Source organism: Fringilla coelebs, assembly GCF_963513975.1.
Source record: "Fringilla coelebs genome assembly, chromosome: 2".
NCBI classification, from domain to species: domain Eukaryota; kingdom Metazoa; phylum Chordata; class Aves; order Passeriformes; family Fringillidae; genus Fringilla; species Fringilla coelebs.
The window spans coordinates 112768500-112781536 of NC_140029.1; the positions used below are offsets into that span (position 1 = coordinate 112768500).

General features: G+C 35.9%; 1 protein-coding gene across 6 annotated transcripts in view; it reads left to right on the forward strand.

The window, feature by feature from the left end:
* DCAF6 (DDB1 and CUL4 associated factor 6) overlaps positions 1 to 13037 on the forward strand; it is a 74456-nt gene that overhangs the window by 19125 nt on the left and 42294 nt on the right. For all 6 annotated transcript variants that reach the window (XM_084223690.1, XM_084223689.1, XM_084223691.1 and 3 more), the window contains exons 3-7: positions 3532 to 3624; positions 6207 to 6392; positions 9765 to 9878; positions 10945 to 11080; positions 12000 to 12214. In XM_084223690.1, coding sequence (XP_084079816.1) covers positions 3532 to 3624; positions 6207 to 6392; positions 9765 to 9878; positions 10945 to 11080; positions 12000 to 12214 — 744 coding nt within the window. The remainder of the gene's footprint in view (positions 1 to 3531; positions 3625 to 6206; positions 6393 to 9764; positions 9879 to 10944; positions 11081 to 11999; positions 12215 to 13037) is intronic.

The following is a 13037-nucleotide window of genomic DNA, read 5'->3' on the forward strand; positions in this document are numbered from 1 at the left end:
GAAAGTAGAGGTTAAAGAAACCCTAAACCATATTGAATTGCAGTAAAAATATGGATTATTTTCTTCCTGGTTGGGTCCTGTAAAAGCTGAGGAAGGATAAAATGCAGGATGTAGATGAAGCATTTGACATGAGTAAATACTACATTTTGAGATATAGAATATTACCTGAAGGAGTAACTTCTCATTTCTTTGTACAGGCATTCAGATCAATAACAAACCAGCATCCTTCATGGTATTCATTTCCTTCAGGATGGCACTTGGGAACAAGTCCTTTTCAGATGTACTCCTCAAAGCCAGGCTTAAACCAGTACATGGAGTTTGTATTTTGTTAGAAACAATTTTCCCCTTGTACTCCACAGAGGAAAAGCACTGCCTTTTTTTACCCCCTTCTTTGCTTGGGGGATATTCCTGATATTCTGGATATCTACAGCCATTTTTTTTTCTTCTAATTTTGTATTCTGTTAATCTCTTCTGTTCACAATAGAGTTGATTCTGAGGTCACTTTGCATGGAAGTGAAGACTTTACTTTTTTGTTTTTTTAAGAATTGCCTGCACTGCCTTCTGCATCATCTTTGAGGAAAACATGGAGATAGTAAATTTATATCTGACTAATTGACTAATCAAAAGTGCCCGGTGACTCCTTACAAGGCTAGATGAGTGACAAATAAAATTAGATACAATTAATAATAAACTGGAGTACTTAATAGAAAAAAGCTAATTTCACACCCTTTGGATTTTCTTACGTTGTTAGTAATGTCTGTCATTTATGTTTGATGTATCCTTTCTTCTGGGTCCAACACCATTTCCCAAGGTTTCCAAATTCTCAGAATAGTAACTGTTTCATTATACTTTAGTTGGGTGTTGAGTGGCAGGGCAGGTAGTACAATATGTAACTTTTTCAAAATAAAAGCAATTTTCTACCCCATTCTTGTTTTACATTATATTTTAGTAATTTACTACCATGGAATGAAAAGAGAACATTTTTAAATTCTTGGTTTTTAGTGATCCATATGCAAATTTATTTGGGTTCAGTGTTGGTCAGTAGGTTGTACTGAACACTGTGTATATTGACTGGAAAGTCTCTGAAAAAAAACCCAAACAAGCCGAGGTCACTGAAAAACTTTGTTACTTTTGAGTTATTTGTTGCCAGTAATGCTGAGAAGGTGATTTAGTACAGAATAAAAAAGCCTGTTTAGTTACAAACCTCTAGTAATTTGGTTATGTCACTCTGGATTATTTTTGAACCAACTTTGGTCTGGGCAGGGTATATTGAGGTTGCTTAACTGAGGCAATCATAGCAATGAAATTGGGATTTTGGAGGAGAATCATTGGTGTCTTGTGATGCTGCAATTTAGATAATCTAGTCTCTCCTTTGCATCTTCAATGTTTCTCTGCTTTGCTGTTATTCAGATTTTGGGTTTGTATATAAATATACACATCCACCCCCTCAATTTGTTTAATTTTTTGTGCTAACTTTTCTTTCTTATGATTTTAAAATTTTTGGTAGCTTCCTTGTTTTTTCAGTGTTTCATTCTTGTTTCTATTCCTGTATTCTTACATTAGCATTTTGGTTTCTTTAGGGCAATGATAATAATACTTTTCTGCCTGAGAGGAAATGTAGATGAAAATAAACATTGCTGGGTTGTGTGTTTGCCCTCACTGTAGTGCTGTGCAATGTTTGACAACATTTTAGATTACAGCCATTGTCAGGACAGGTTATTTCAATGATAGATGGTTCTGGGGGCTAGTTGAAATTGTGGTTCTTGGAGATTGACAGCCAGCGTTATAAAATCATAAGAGTAGCCATGCAAGGTCATACCAAAGCTCAGTGGAGCCTGATAACTTGGCCCTGAAAGTGGCCAGCCCATATTTTTAAAGGAAGTTGAGACAGGGCAAGCAGACAGTATTTGATGGGTATTCTGGAGAACACATCATGCTTTAATTGGTAGATAGAGGTGGAAGCTGCACCTTTATTTCTGGTTATTTTTCATTTCTCTTTGATGAATATGTATATCCTTCCACTTCTGGTGTTTAGGGTGTTCCATAACAGTGATTTCCAGTTTCATTAAAAAGCCATGTGTCATTGGATTGTTTCATTTAAGGCCTTCCATTTCTTGTACTGTGAAGATCCACAAAAAATTATTTTTTACTTCTTCCATGTCATTCATGCTCTCATAAGCGTCTGTCATTTCCCTTCCCTAGAGCAGTACAAATTATTTGCTCCTTGCAATAAAAAGTGTTAGATATCTATAAGCACCCCAGTAATTCCTTGTCATAATTTCTCTTTCCAAGTGGGCAGTAATAGAAATGGAGAATACAGGAGCGGGATATGAACCAAACTGCATAGCGTGGGACACGTGGGATTGCCATGCATGGATGTATATCCTGCTCTTCTGTGCATTTCCTAATAAATCCTGACAATATCTGATTGCTTCTGAGCACTGAGCTACCCTGGCATAGGCATGTTTGTTTAACACCAAGATCTCTCTTCAAGTTCCTCCACCTGAGAATATCAAGGTGCTGTTGTCCCTGTGATCCACCTGAAACTGCTAACTCTGATTTTGCAACTAACCCCCACTCAACTTGCCATTAAAACAGCAACTAGAATGGGTGTATTTATTTTAAATAAAAATTATTTTTATTGGGGTGGGTGGCTCAGACTGAAACATTTGAATTTAAAAAAAAGGCATAAGAAAATAATTCAGAACAAAGTGGGGTTTTTACCAATTCTGTTATCCAGTCTGGTACATCACACTAAGGCAGCTGTTCTGCCAACAGAATCTAGCCAGCAGAAAATGGTGATGGCTGCAGTTTGACACTTGAAGGTATTTTAGAGGCTTAGTTGAAATAATAATGGTCTTGCATGCAGTCTTTGATGCTTGTGCATGAGCTGCTGCTTGGAGGATATCTTTTGAGCTTCCTGGATTTTGAGTGCTTTCACAGCTTTGTTTCACTGACACATTATTAAGCACAGTCTTGTGAAAAGGAGAATTGATAAGGAAATGTATTGTAAAGCTCTCCCAGTACAATTCTGTACCTCACTGTAGGATTCTTCTTTCCCAGCCTACTCACACTTTTCAAAAGCGATCTGGGATGGATTCTGCAGTGCTTTTCCCTGGGAAGGTGTGGTCACTGAAAAGTGTGCAAAGCAATGGACAGTCAGAATTTGGATATGGTAAAGATGCAGTTATGAGAGCACTGTGATGCCCTCCAGTTCAAATTCAGAGAACTCCCTGTGGAGTAGATTTGGTACATTAAAGCACCTGAGTGGCTACTGTGGGAAGCTTAATTTACCTGATGAACTCTTGAGCAGAGGGAGTAATTGGGATGCCATAGGTAAAGCAGGTGATTCCCTTATCAATTTGTTTTAAAAACACAATTTTTTTTTTAAATGCTAGCTGCTTAGAAATGACATCATTTCAGTTGAATTTGTTGACTCCTATTTCTGTAGTGTTGGATGAGTATTGATGTTTTAATATGGTGAAAATTGAGTTAATATAAATCTAAACAATTTTTTTTTGATTCATGCAGGTGAATACAATTTGCTGGAATGATACAGGAGAATATATCTTATCTGGTTCAGATGACACCAACCTGGTCATTACTAATCCCTACAGCAGAAAGGTAGGTTTGTTTCTGGCTGCTTGTTAATTTTCAAATAGGATGCAAGTTATTATTTTTCAAGGTATTAAAAGGTATTTTAAAATATATTCATTTTCAGATATTAATTATTATGTGAAAAAGATAATATCATGCACTTCCTAGTGTATATAAATTGGAATAAAATCTCACAGTGCTTTAAAACTTGAGAGTTCTAATCCTTTGTGTCATTGGTATTATCCCATTTTACGGTACATGGCCAGGCACAAAGGGAACATGGTCTCACCACAGATTAGTGTCAGAACCAGCAATAGGATTCAGTAATTCTCATGAAATCTTGTAGTCACATAAACTGTTTTCCTCTCACTTTTAAAATACTGTATTTTTTGCTCTGTGTAATCTACTGTATGTAATGTCCTTCCGTGTAATGTTGTTGGGGTGTCAATCTTGATTGAAATAGTTCACTCCAATGTAAAATTACATTGCTTTGTGTGTGCCTCAAGTGGATGGAGAATAATTTGTACTGAAATAAGGGTTGCAATGCAGCTGAAAGACTCTCAGTAGTGCCAGCTGGCATCCATCAGGTAGTGGCAGTGTCCCACACCTTTCTCTTGAAGGAACTGCTGATAGTTTGGTAGAACAGATGCTCTGAGCTGTGTCCTCTCAGAGGATGACATCTAAACCCCGAGGATGTGCTCAAAAACTAAATGTGTGGGAGAAACAGAAGATATGGTGGAAGAGAATTTGAGTAGAAAATAATAGTTTGCTTTCCTTGAAGGTTTGTGGTGGTTTGGAGTGTTGTCTGTGCCTATAGGTAAGGCTCTTTTGCTCACCTCTCCAAGTAAGCCAGAGCTTCCAAACTTCATCTCTTTCTTATAATTTTGGTGCCAGCCTGACAAAGTTCAGTTCAGTATCACTAGGTAGGGTTTCTCTTGGACTGGGAGTTCTGCTGGAAAAGTGCTATCCAAGACAGTTGTGAAGTGGATGATGGATATATTCCAAAGTGAGTGTTGGTGGAGTGATTTGCAGAGTAAGAATTTTTCATGCAAATAAAGGATGTTCAATGTTATCTATTGTGCAGAGTTGATTTTAATATCCTGCTATGGGATAGTTGCTCATTATATAACTTTTACATTAAAATATTGTAATATTTTAAGAGGTGCTGCAATTTAAAGCTTTATGCTTTCATGGGACAGTGTTCTCCCCCTGTTGTGTACTGCTTCTCTACTTAAACCTAATGAGGAATGCAGGAGTTTTTTGGTTTTTTTTTTTACTTTTCACCGTTAGCTGAGCTATTTATTCTTTTGTAACAGCAGAGGAGAAGATGATTTTTGGTTGTTTTTTTTTTCCCCAATACATGCAAATGCAATTATAAAACAGCAGGTATCAGCAAGAAGACTCAGTGATCACTGTTATTCCTGAAATGTACTAGAGATGTGATTTTTAATGAGTGCTACAATTATGTTAGCTTAGTTTTTTCTGGTGTAAGGAAGAGGATCTATACAGAAAAAGGCAGCAAATTGGTATAAGAACTGTGTTGTAATTCTGTCATCTTTGCAAATATCCTTATTGCCATATTTTCTGTTATTATCTAGATAGATAAGCAGAAATAGACTTCAGTCAATATTTTGTATCTTTCATTATATGCAGATACATTTAAACTTTTTTAGTGGGAATTATTTAAAAGGTGTGAAATAGGACTTCTGAACTGTTAGGCATGAGCTGCTACTGACAGTGAAACTTCATTTGCAAAATAGTTCCTTTGATTAAATTAATTGAGTGGAAATTTGGAAGTAATTTTCATACTGTAAACAACTTGTTTTTTCTTTCCTAATGGGGGTGGTGAAAATGCAGTTTGGTTTAAGTGCTGCAGAATGGGAGAAATAAGAATATAATGTTTACTTGTTCACAGGAAAGCATGTGGAGGTTTTTTCAGTTTTGGTAAACTAAATATGTGGGGAAGGATAAAGAGTCACCACAAAGTCTTTAAAATCAGCTGTGATGGTAAAGTAAATCATATGTTTCTCTGCTTTAATGTAGATGAATGAGAGTCTAAGTCAAGTCCTGGTTTATTTCCCTGTATAATCCAGTTCCTAAATGTTTATTTATTTTTGGCTAGTTTCAAAACATTCTTCCTTATAAACATCAATTCTTCTTTTTAGAGTGAGTTTAAAAGTAACATCAAATTTTAAAGTCAATGAAGTTGGCTTGGATTACAGTGCCTTATTCTTGATTTACAATATCCCAGATCTTCTAAGTCTCTCCTCACTGATGTGCTGAGTGGCTGTGCCATTACCCTAATGTATCACTTTGAGAAACCTGTTGTGCTCTGGAACCAGCATTGCAAAAACAAAGGTGGCAGCTGAATTCCAGCCCTTGTGTTTTGCAGACTGCTTCGTGCAAGTGCCTGATCAAAGCTCTCTTGTAGAACCGCATTGTTCTTAGAAGAAATTTGGTGTAAAGGCAGCTTCTCTGTTCTGTTGTACTGAACTGTAGGTCCCTGGCAGCCTGTCCATAACTTGTATTTCACAGTGAGTTTTTGCCATCCTTTATTTGCTTGGAAAACATTGGCCTACTGCAGCCTCCTTTTTTTCTTTGTTCTTCAGGTTCTCACAACGATTCACTCAGGACACAGAGCCAATATATTCAGTGCAAAGTTCCTACCATGCACCAATGACAAACAGATTGTTTCTTGTTCCGGAGACGGAGTCATTTTCTACACGAATGTTGAACAGGATGCAGAGACCAACAGGCAATGCCAGTACACCTGCCACTATGGGACTACCTATGAGGTACCTCCTGAAATAAATCATAAGTTTAAGATGGGTGAAATACATATTTTATTGTATTGTTGCCCAAGATTTTAACCAGACTCCTGATAACTTTGTTGCAGTGAGAGTTACAAATTTTCTTCTGTCTTTTTTCAGTTACTTTTTTTTCCTTTTAAAAAGTAGCCTTGAGCAGAGAAATGTGCTGGCTAACTTAAATTGAGAACTTTGCAAAAAGTGGTACTATTAAAACGACTTTGCAGATATGAATGCACCTTCGCTGAAGGAATATTCTGCAGGGCAAAGCAGTTTAAAATTGACCTCTGAATTTCTTCCTGAAGTAGGCTGGGAGGTGGGGGAAGTGACTGTTTTGCATTTTTATTTTTATTCTTCCCCCCTGCCCCTCCCCTCCCTGAACTTTTCAGAAGTTTCATGCCTTTTTCACAATTTAGATTCTTCTAAGAAATGCTTAGCTCAGCATGTGTGAACAACTTATATCTGAAAAATGTGTTTACAGTTGTAGATAATTTTTCTGTTGCATATTCTAGTTAACTCTTTAGGTGTAAATTTAGCCACAGTTTTTTCAGTCCTCCCTTGGAAGTTTTGTTCATATAAATTAGGCAAGTGAGGAAGCAAAGTATTACTTAAGTTGGGAAAATAGAAAGATTTATTGTTCTATCAGCTTCTTTTAAATAACAGCAAAAGCTGCTGCTTGCAAAACTTACTATGCTTAAAATAGAAAAAAATTGTAATATTTTTGGTAGGTTATAAATGTTCCTGTTTCTTTCACTGTTTGTTTGTTGGGGCTTTTTTAATGCTACTGCAGTACACACACAGGGGAAAAAAATCCCAAATCCATTGTTTTTTTATGTATTCAGCTCAGATTTCATAGCAAGCTTTTAGATCACTTTCTTTCCATGTAAAGTGAACAAAATCTTTTAAAACTTCTCATAAAAAGAATTGGAGTGTGTGAAAAAAAGAAAGTGGCTGAAGTTACTGCCAGAGTTAATTTTTCCTGTAGTAAAAGTGTTCTTATGGTTGTAATTATACCAATTACATTTCCCTGCTATATTGCACCATCAAAATGGTCTTATTTGGCATGATTTTTATTCAGCAATAACATTAACAAGAGGGCATTATTGTTGTTTTGAATGACAGTTTTGGTTGGTTTTGCTGCTTTTAAACACTGTTAATGGGAGGTATATCAAAATTTCTATATGACATTGACTGTTTTAACAACTTTGTCTCTTTATGAAGTTATTTTTCTTATCCTGTTTTTGCACTGAGGTTAGGAGGTTCCTGGAGTGGGGAGATAATTTCTAAATATTGTGATGGTACTGCCCAGCTGTATGTAACCACATCATCATGTTAAATATAGAACTTTGACTCACTGGGTTCTCTAAATAACAAAAGCTAAAAGCTGCCCCTGAGGTACCAATTCTAAATTTGAATGTGGATTTATGCAGCCCTTGGAATTTGTGGCAGTTCAAGATGTTACAAAAACATGAAACAGAGGAATGTGGAAATTGGTGTAGATTATTGTAAACTGTGAGATATCTGTACAATTGTTTTCACTTCTAAGTGAGAATACAATAAGAGAGGGAGAGGCTCTTGAGACATGTTTCTGAAGAATTTATTGTTTGTACGAGACTTTGACAAGTTTGTTTTTTCTCAGCCAAATCTTTTCTTTATTGCCCTTCATGTGAATTGCATTTCAGAAAGGGAAAGTGCTTTTATGAACACCTCTTACTTTCTTGTTTTAAATACAGTGAAGTGATCATATAGCTATACACTTTCAAAGTTAAGTAACAAACAAGTTATTAGTTAGTAAAAAACCAATTTTATATATATATTTATAATGTGTACTTGTTGAACTTAATGTACTTAAATGTACTTAATGAACTTAAATGTAGTAATAGTGACTCAATTATTGGAGCTTGCACTTCTCCATTTCTCTGGTTTAGTGCTTATAAAGTACTTAGAATGTTTGTGAACACTGGACATAAAAATTGCCATGTGCAAGTTATATTACATGGATAGGGTGAAATTGCATCAGTGTGAACAAAAATAAAACAAGATTGTGTCACATTCAGCAACATTATTGGAGCAAAGTGTTTTCACAGAAAGCTCTGCTAAATGCTTGAAGAATTTAGTGGATTGCTAACTTTTACAACTATGCAAATAAAGTTAATTTGAATGAAATATGTAGTGAAAAACAGTCTTCAATATGTTACACTGATATATTGAAGAATAGTGGTCATAGCTCAGCAGTTCTATTGGTATTCAAACCTTGCCTTTGTTCTGCAAGTTATGCTTCTTATTTGGCACAGCAAGCATTGTCTCAGTTACTGTGCTGAGCCTTAGAAGAGAGGCTGAAGCCTTCAACTGTTACCTTTGCAACCCCATTTCAGGTAGAGAGATTTGCAGATATCCATAAGTTACTTTTATTAAGAATTTTGGGAGGTGGGGGTGATAAATATCTCATTTAAAATGTTAAAGGATCACTCGTGCTCTGTGTTCCATGAATGTATTACACTATTAACCATTGTTGTTGCTTTATAAATTTCTACTGATAGTAGCAGGAGTGTAGGAAAACAAAAATAGTGCCACAACATTCTCTGTTTTCTGTTCTGAGAGACAGAGTGTAAATAAACTGACATTTCCTGTGCATTCACTGACCGATGGAATTCAGGTCATATTTAACATTATGGTCACTTGCCTTTTTATTTTGTCTTGAGGAGGCTTTGAGTGAAGCCATTCATGTGAGACTCGATCTGAGTTGTCCCGAGCTGGAGAAGGGCTGAGCTTAGGAAAATTGTTCAGTACAGTGCTCTCAAAAAAAAAAAAAAAAAAAAAAAAAAAAAAAAAAAAAAAAAAAAAAAAAAAAATTGCAGTGAGGAAGTAGCTGGGTAGCAGCCTTTAATGCAGACTTGCTGCAGGGAACTACCTAGGATGTAAAGGAATAGCCCAATGGGAATAAAAGTCATTTAGTATTTTCAAGGCATTCAGACTTCTAAGGACTTAGTAATTGTCTCCTATTACTTGATAGAGAATAAACAGAGCTTTTGTTGATTGTCGTAGCAAACTGATAACTTATCTGAAAAGTGATTGCAATAAATTTATGTTGTGCATTAAAGATAATAGAAACAACTGTAAGCCTTGACCTATGGATATTTAATCTTATGTGACATTTAAAAGTTTCCTTTGACTTCAACAGTTCAAACCTTTTCTTGAAAATGAAGAAACATCATCAGTTTTTCAATTTTTCTCATTACTTCACTGGAAAGCTTGACTTGAGTCCTAACTGCCTTACTGCTGCTCCAAATATTGATGCTTTTATTTTTTAATTAGTGCTATTTCTGGAGGCATTAATAATATTTTTTTTGTTTTGAGCAGATTATGACAGTACCAAATGATCCCTACACTTTCCTGTCTTGTGGTGAGGATGGCACTGTGAGATGGTTTGATACTCGCATCAAAACAAGTTGCACAAAGGAAGATTGTAAAGATGTAAGAATGAAACCTTTTAATAAATATTTCAATAATAATAATAATAATAAATAAGTCCAATAAAATAGTAATAAAAATCTTTTAATAAACATTACCTAAATGTAGAGCTGTGCATCACACAAACACATGGTATGAATTCCGGTAAAGCTTTTAGAAATAATAGATTTCAGGGTCACTGGTGGAGATGACAGTATATTTCCCATGAAACAATGAAGTTTGGGGAGTCTTTTTTCATTTTTATTTTTTAATTTTAATATCTCCTTTGGCATTATTTATTTTATAAAAAATATTTGGTGTGAGGCTTCAGATATGGTAGAAAAAAATTGTCTGTTGAAATTGAATCTTTTAGTCTGGTTTACACTAATAATGTAGAGTGCAAAACTGGAGGCAAAAAATGAGCCTTGAGAATCACCTGCAGCCTTGTACTCTTGAGCATCCTTCGTCCCTCTGTAAGAAAAGATTTAGTAATGAATTAGATTACTGGTATTTCCAGTAATTGTCCACTGTGTTTGAATTTTAGAAACAATTTTAATATTGAATTGGAACAAAATTACAAAGTATGTATTGCTAGTCTTGATTAATTTTGTTCAGCCTTGTACACATTTACCAGTTCTAGGGGTTTCTTTCTTTTTTTTTCCCTTTACCCAGTTATCTGTCTGTAAATGGGAGCTATTCTGATACTTTAATTGATCTAAACTGTTTCTGCATATTTAGTACTCTTCCACCTCCACAGTTACTGTGTTTCCAAAAGAAAATCCAAGGTGCGAGATAGTTTATAAGTCTGTAGGTTTTATCTATTTTTAAATGTTCCTGTGGTTTTTTGTTGGTTTTTTTTTTGGTTTGGTTTCTTTTTCAGTTGTTCTGGTACCAGCTCTCTTTCTCTGATAGTTTTCCTTCGGTGCAGTGCTTTTCTGATAACACATTTATGATCTGTCTTCACAGGCCAGACCTGTTTTCTCAAAATCTCCTTGACTAAGGGAGGGGCACGTGTAGTGAAACAAAACAAAGAATTATACTTCAAATGTTCAGAGCTATTATTTAAATGCTGCATTTTTGTGTGTTTCAGGATATTTTAATAAACTGTCGTCGTGCTGCCACCTCTGTTGCTATCTGTCCACCCATCCCCTACTACCTGGCTGTAGGCTGTTCTGACAGCTCAGTGAGGATTTATGACAGGAGAATGCTTGGCACAAGGGCAACAGGTAGGAGCCACATTGTGCAATGAGCATTTCTACCCACTGGCAGTGCCAAATTCAGGCTATTTTCAAAATAGGTGGTAAATTACTCAAGTGTAACACTGCAGAAGTGTAGCTTCCTTCTCTGGGAACTATGGTTTGTAATAGTAGAGTCATTTCACTCTAATATTTGCTAATGCAGAAATCTTCAAAGAAGTAATCCTAATCTCTTCATGCATCTCAGAATGCATTGTGCACTGAATGCAGAAAAAGGCATTTTGTAATGTCTCATATTTTGTCTTGAAATGTGTGATTCCAGGATTCCAAAAAGCCAGGGATTGCAGCCTCCAGTGATCCACCTGAATTTTAATTAAATTATTGTCTTGTACTCTACCATGCTGGAACTTGATGCTTCTTTCAGGAAGCGATCTTATGAACTCCATAATATCCTGTACTGTGCTTGCCTTTGTAGTGCAAAGGCACTAAATTCCTTTCTCATTTGTGTGTAGATATGGATTTGCATCATTATTTTGTGGTTTTTGGTTCTAAAAGTTCCATTTGTGCCCCATTTGACAGATAGCTTCCGTACAACATCATGTGGTGGGTGTGTGAGACATTTATATGAGGATGTTTTCATCTTTTATTTTTTTGTAATGTATTTTTTGTAATTGTAATTTTTTGTAATGTAATGTCGATTTTTTTAAAACAAAAATAATAAAGATTGTAAAATCTGATATGTAATTCTCCAGATCAAAATAATTGCAGAAACTGCAGGATACATGGCTTTTCCATGATTCTCTTTTGTTGGATCCTAAATAAGGGGTTTTTTGAAGCTGTTAAAAATTCGCAATAGTAAATGTGTAATTCTTTTCTTTCTCCTCTCTTTCCCCTCTCTTTTTTTTCTTTCCTTTTGTTTGTTTGTTTGTTTGTTTGTTTTTTAATAAAGGGAATTATGCTGGCAGGGGCACTGTTGGAATGGTGGCACGTTTTGTCCCTCCTCATCTCAACAACAAATCCTGCAGAGTAACATCCCTGTGTTACAGTGAAGATGGCCAAGAGATCCTTGTGAGCTACTCCTCAGATTACATTTACTTGTTTGATCCCAAGGATGACACAGCACGAGAACTTAAAGTCCCTTCTGCAGAAGAGAGAAGGGAAGAGGCAAGTGGTTAAGATGACCTCCTTTCGTCTTTTCTGTTTTACGGCTTGCAACACACAAGAAATACCATCAGTTGTCTTCCCCTTTAACCTGAAAATAATGTTGCTTGTCGTAGACTGAGGTGTGACAAGTAGATTGTCACAAAAATGGTGTATTTTTAATACATATTTATTCACAATATTTTGTTACTCTGGTTTCCCCTCTCATCTGGTTTTCCTCTCTTGGAGATGAGAAGGTGTCTGCCTGAACCTTGGAGCATAAAACCAGCAAGGCTGGCAGGTCACTCTGTCTTATCTTACTTTTCATGCCATGAGAAGCATATTCCTTGAAATCAAATATTCATACTCCTTGGTAAAAGTTGTCATTTCCTGGCAGATATGAGGGAGTACAAGATGTTTAGATCAAGGAGGTGAGCCACTGTTACTGAGCAGTATTAAAATTTTCAGAATTGAAGCAGTTGTTAATTATCAGCTCAGTTACAATGATGCTGACCCTTCCAATCTAAATTTTCTGATCAATATTAAAAAAATGCCTTTAACTGCAATGAAGTAGTTTCTGTCTCTCCCTGCACTCTCCCAGCAATCAACTGCTTTTTTACTCTGGTGTTTTGCTCACCCTTTCACAAACTCTGTGTCTCAAGTTCCACATCTTTAGTCTGAGGCCACAAGAGAGTTCTCAATGAGTTGTCAGCATCCTGCTGTCCTCACCTGCAGGATCAGTGTGATGACAATGATGATGATTTCTTTTTCCTTTTTGCTGTAAGAAGTGTGATGTTGACATTTCCTTCCTCCTTTTTCTTAGAATCTGTTTGGAACCATCTTTAAA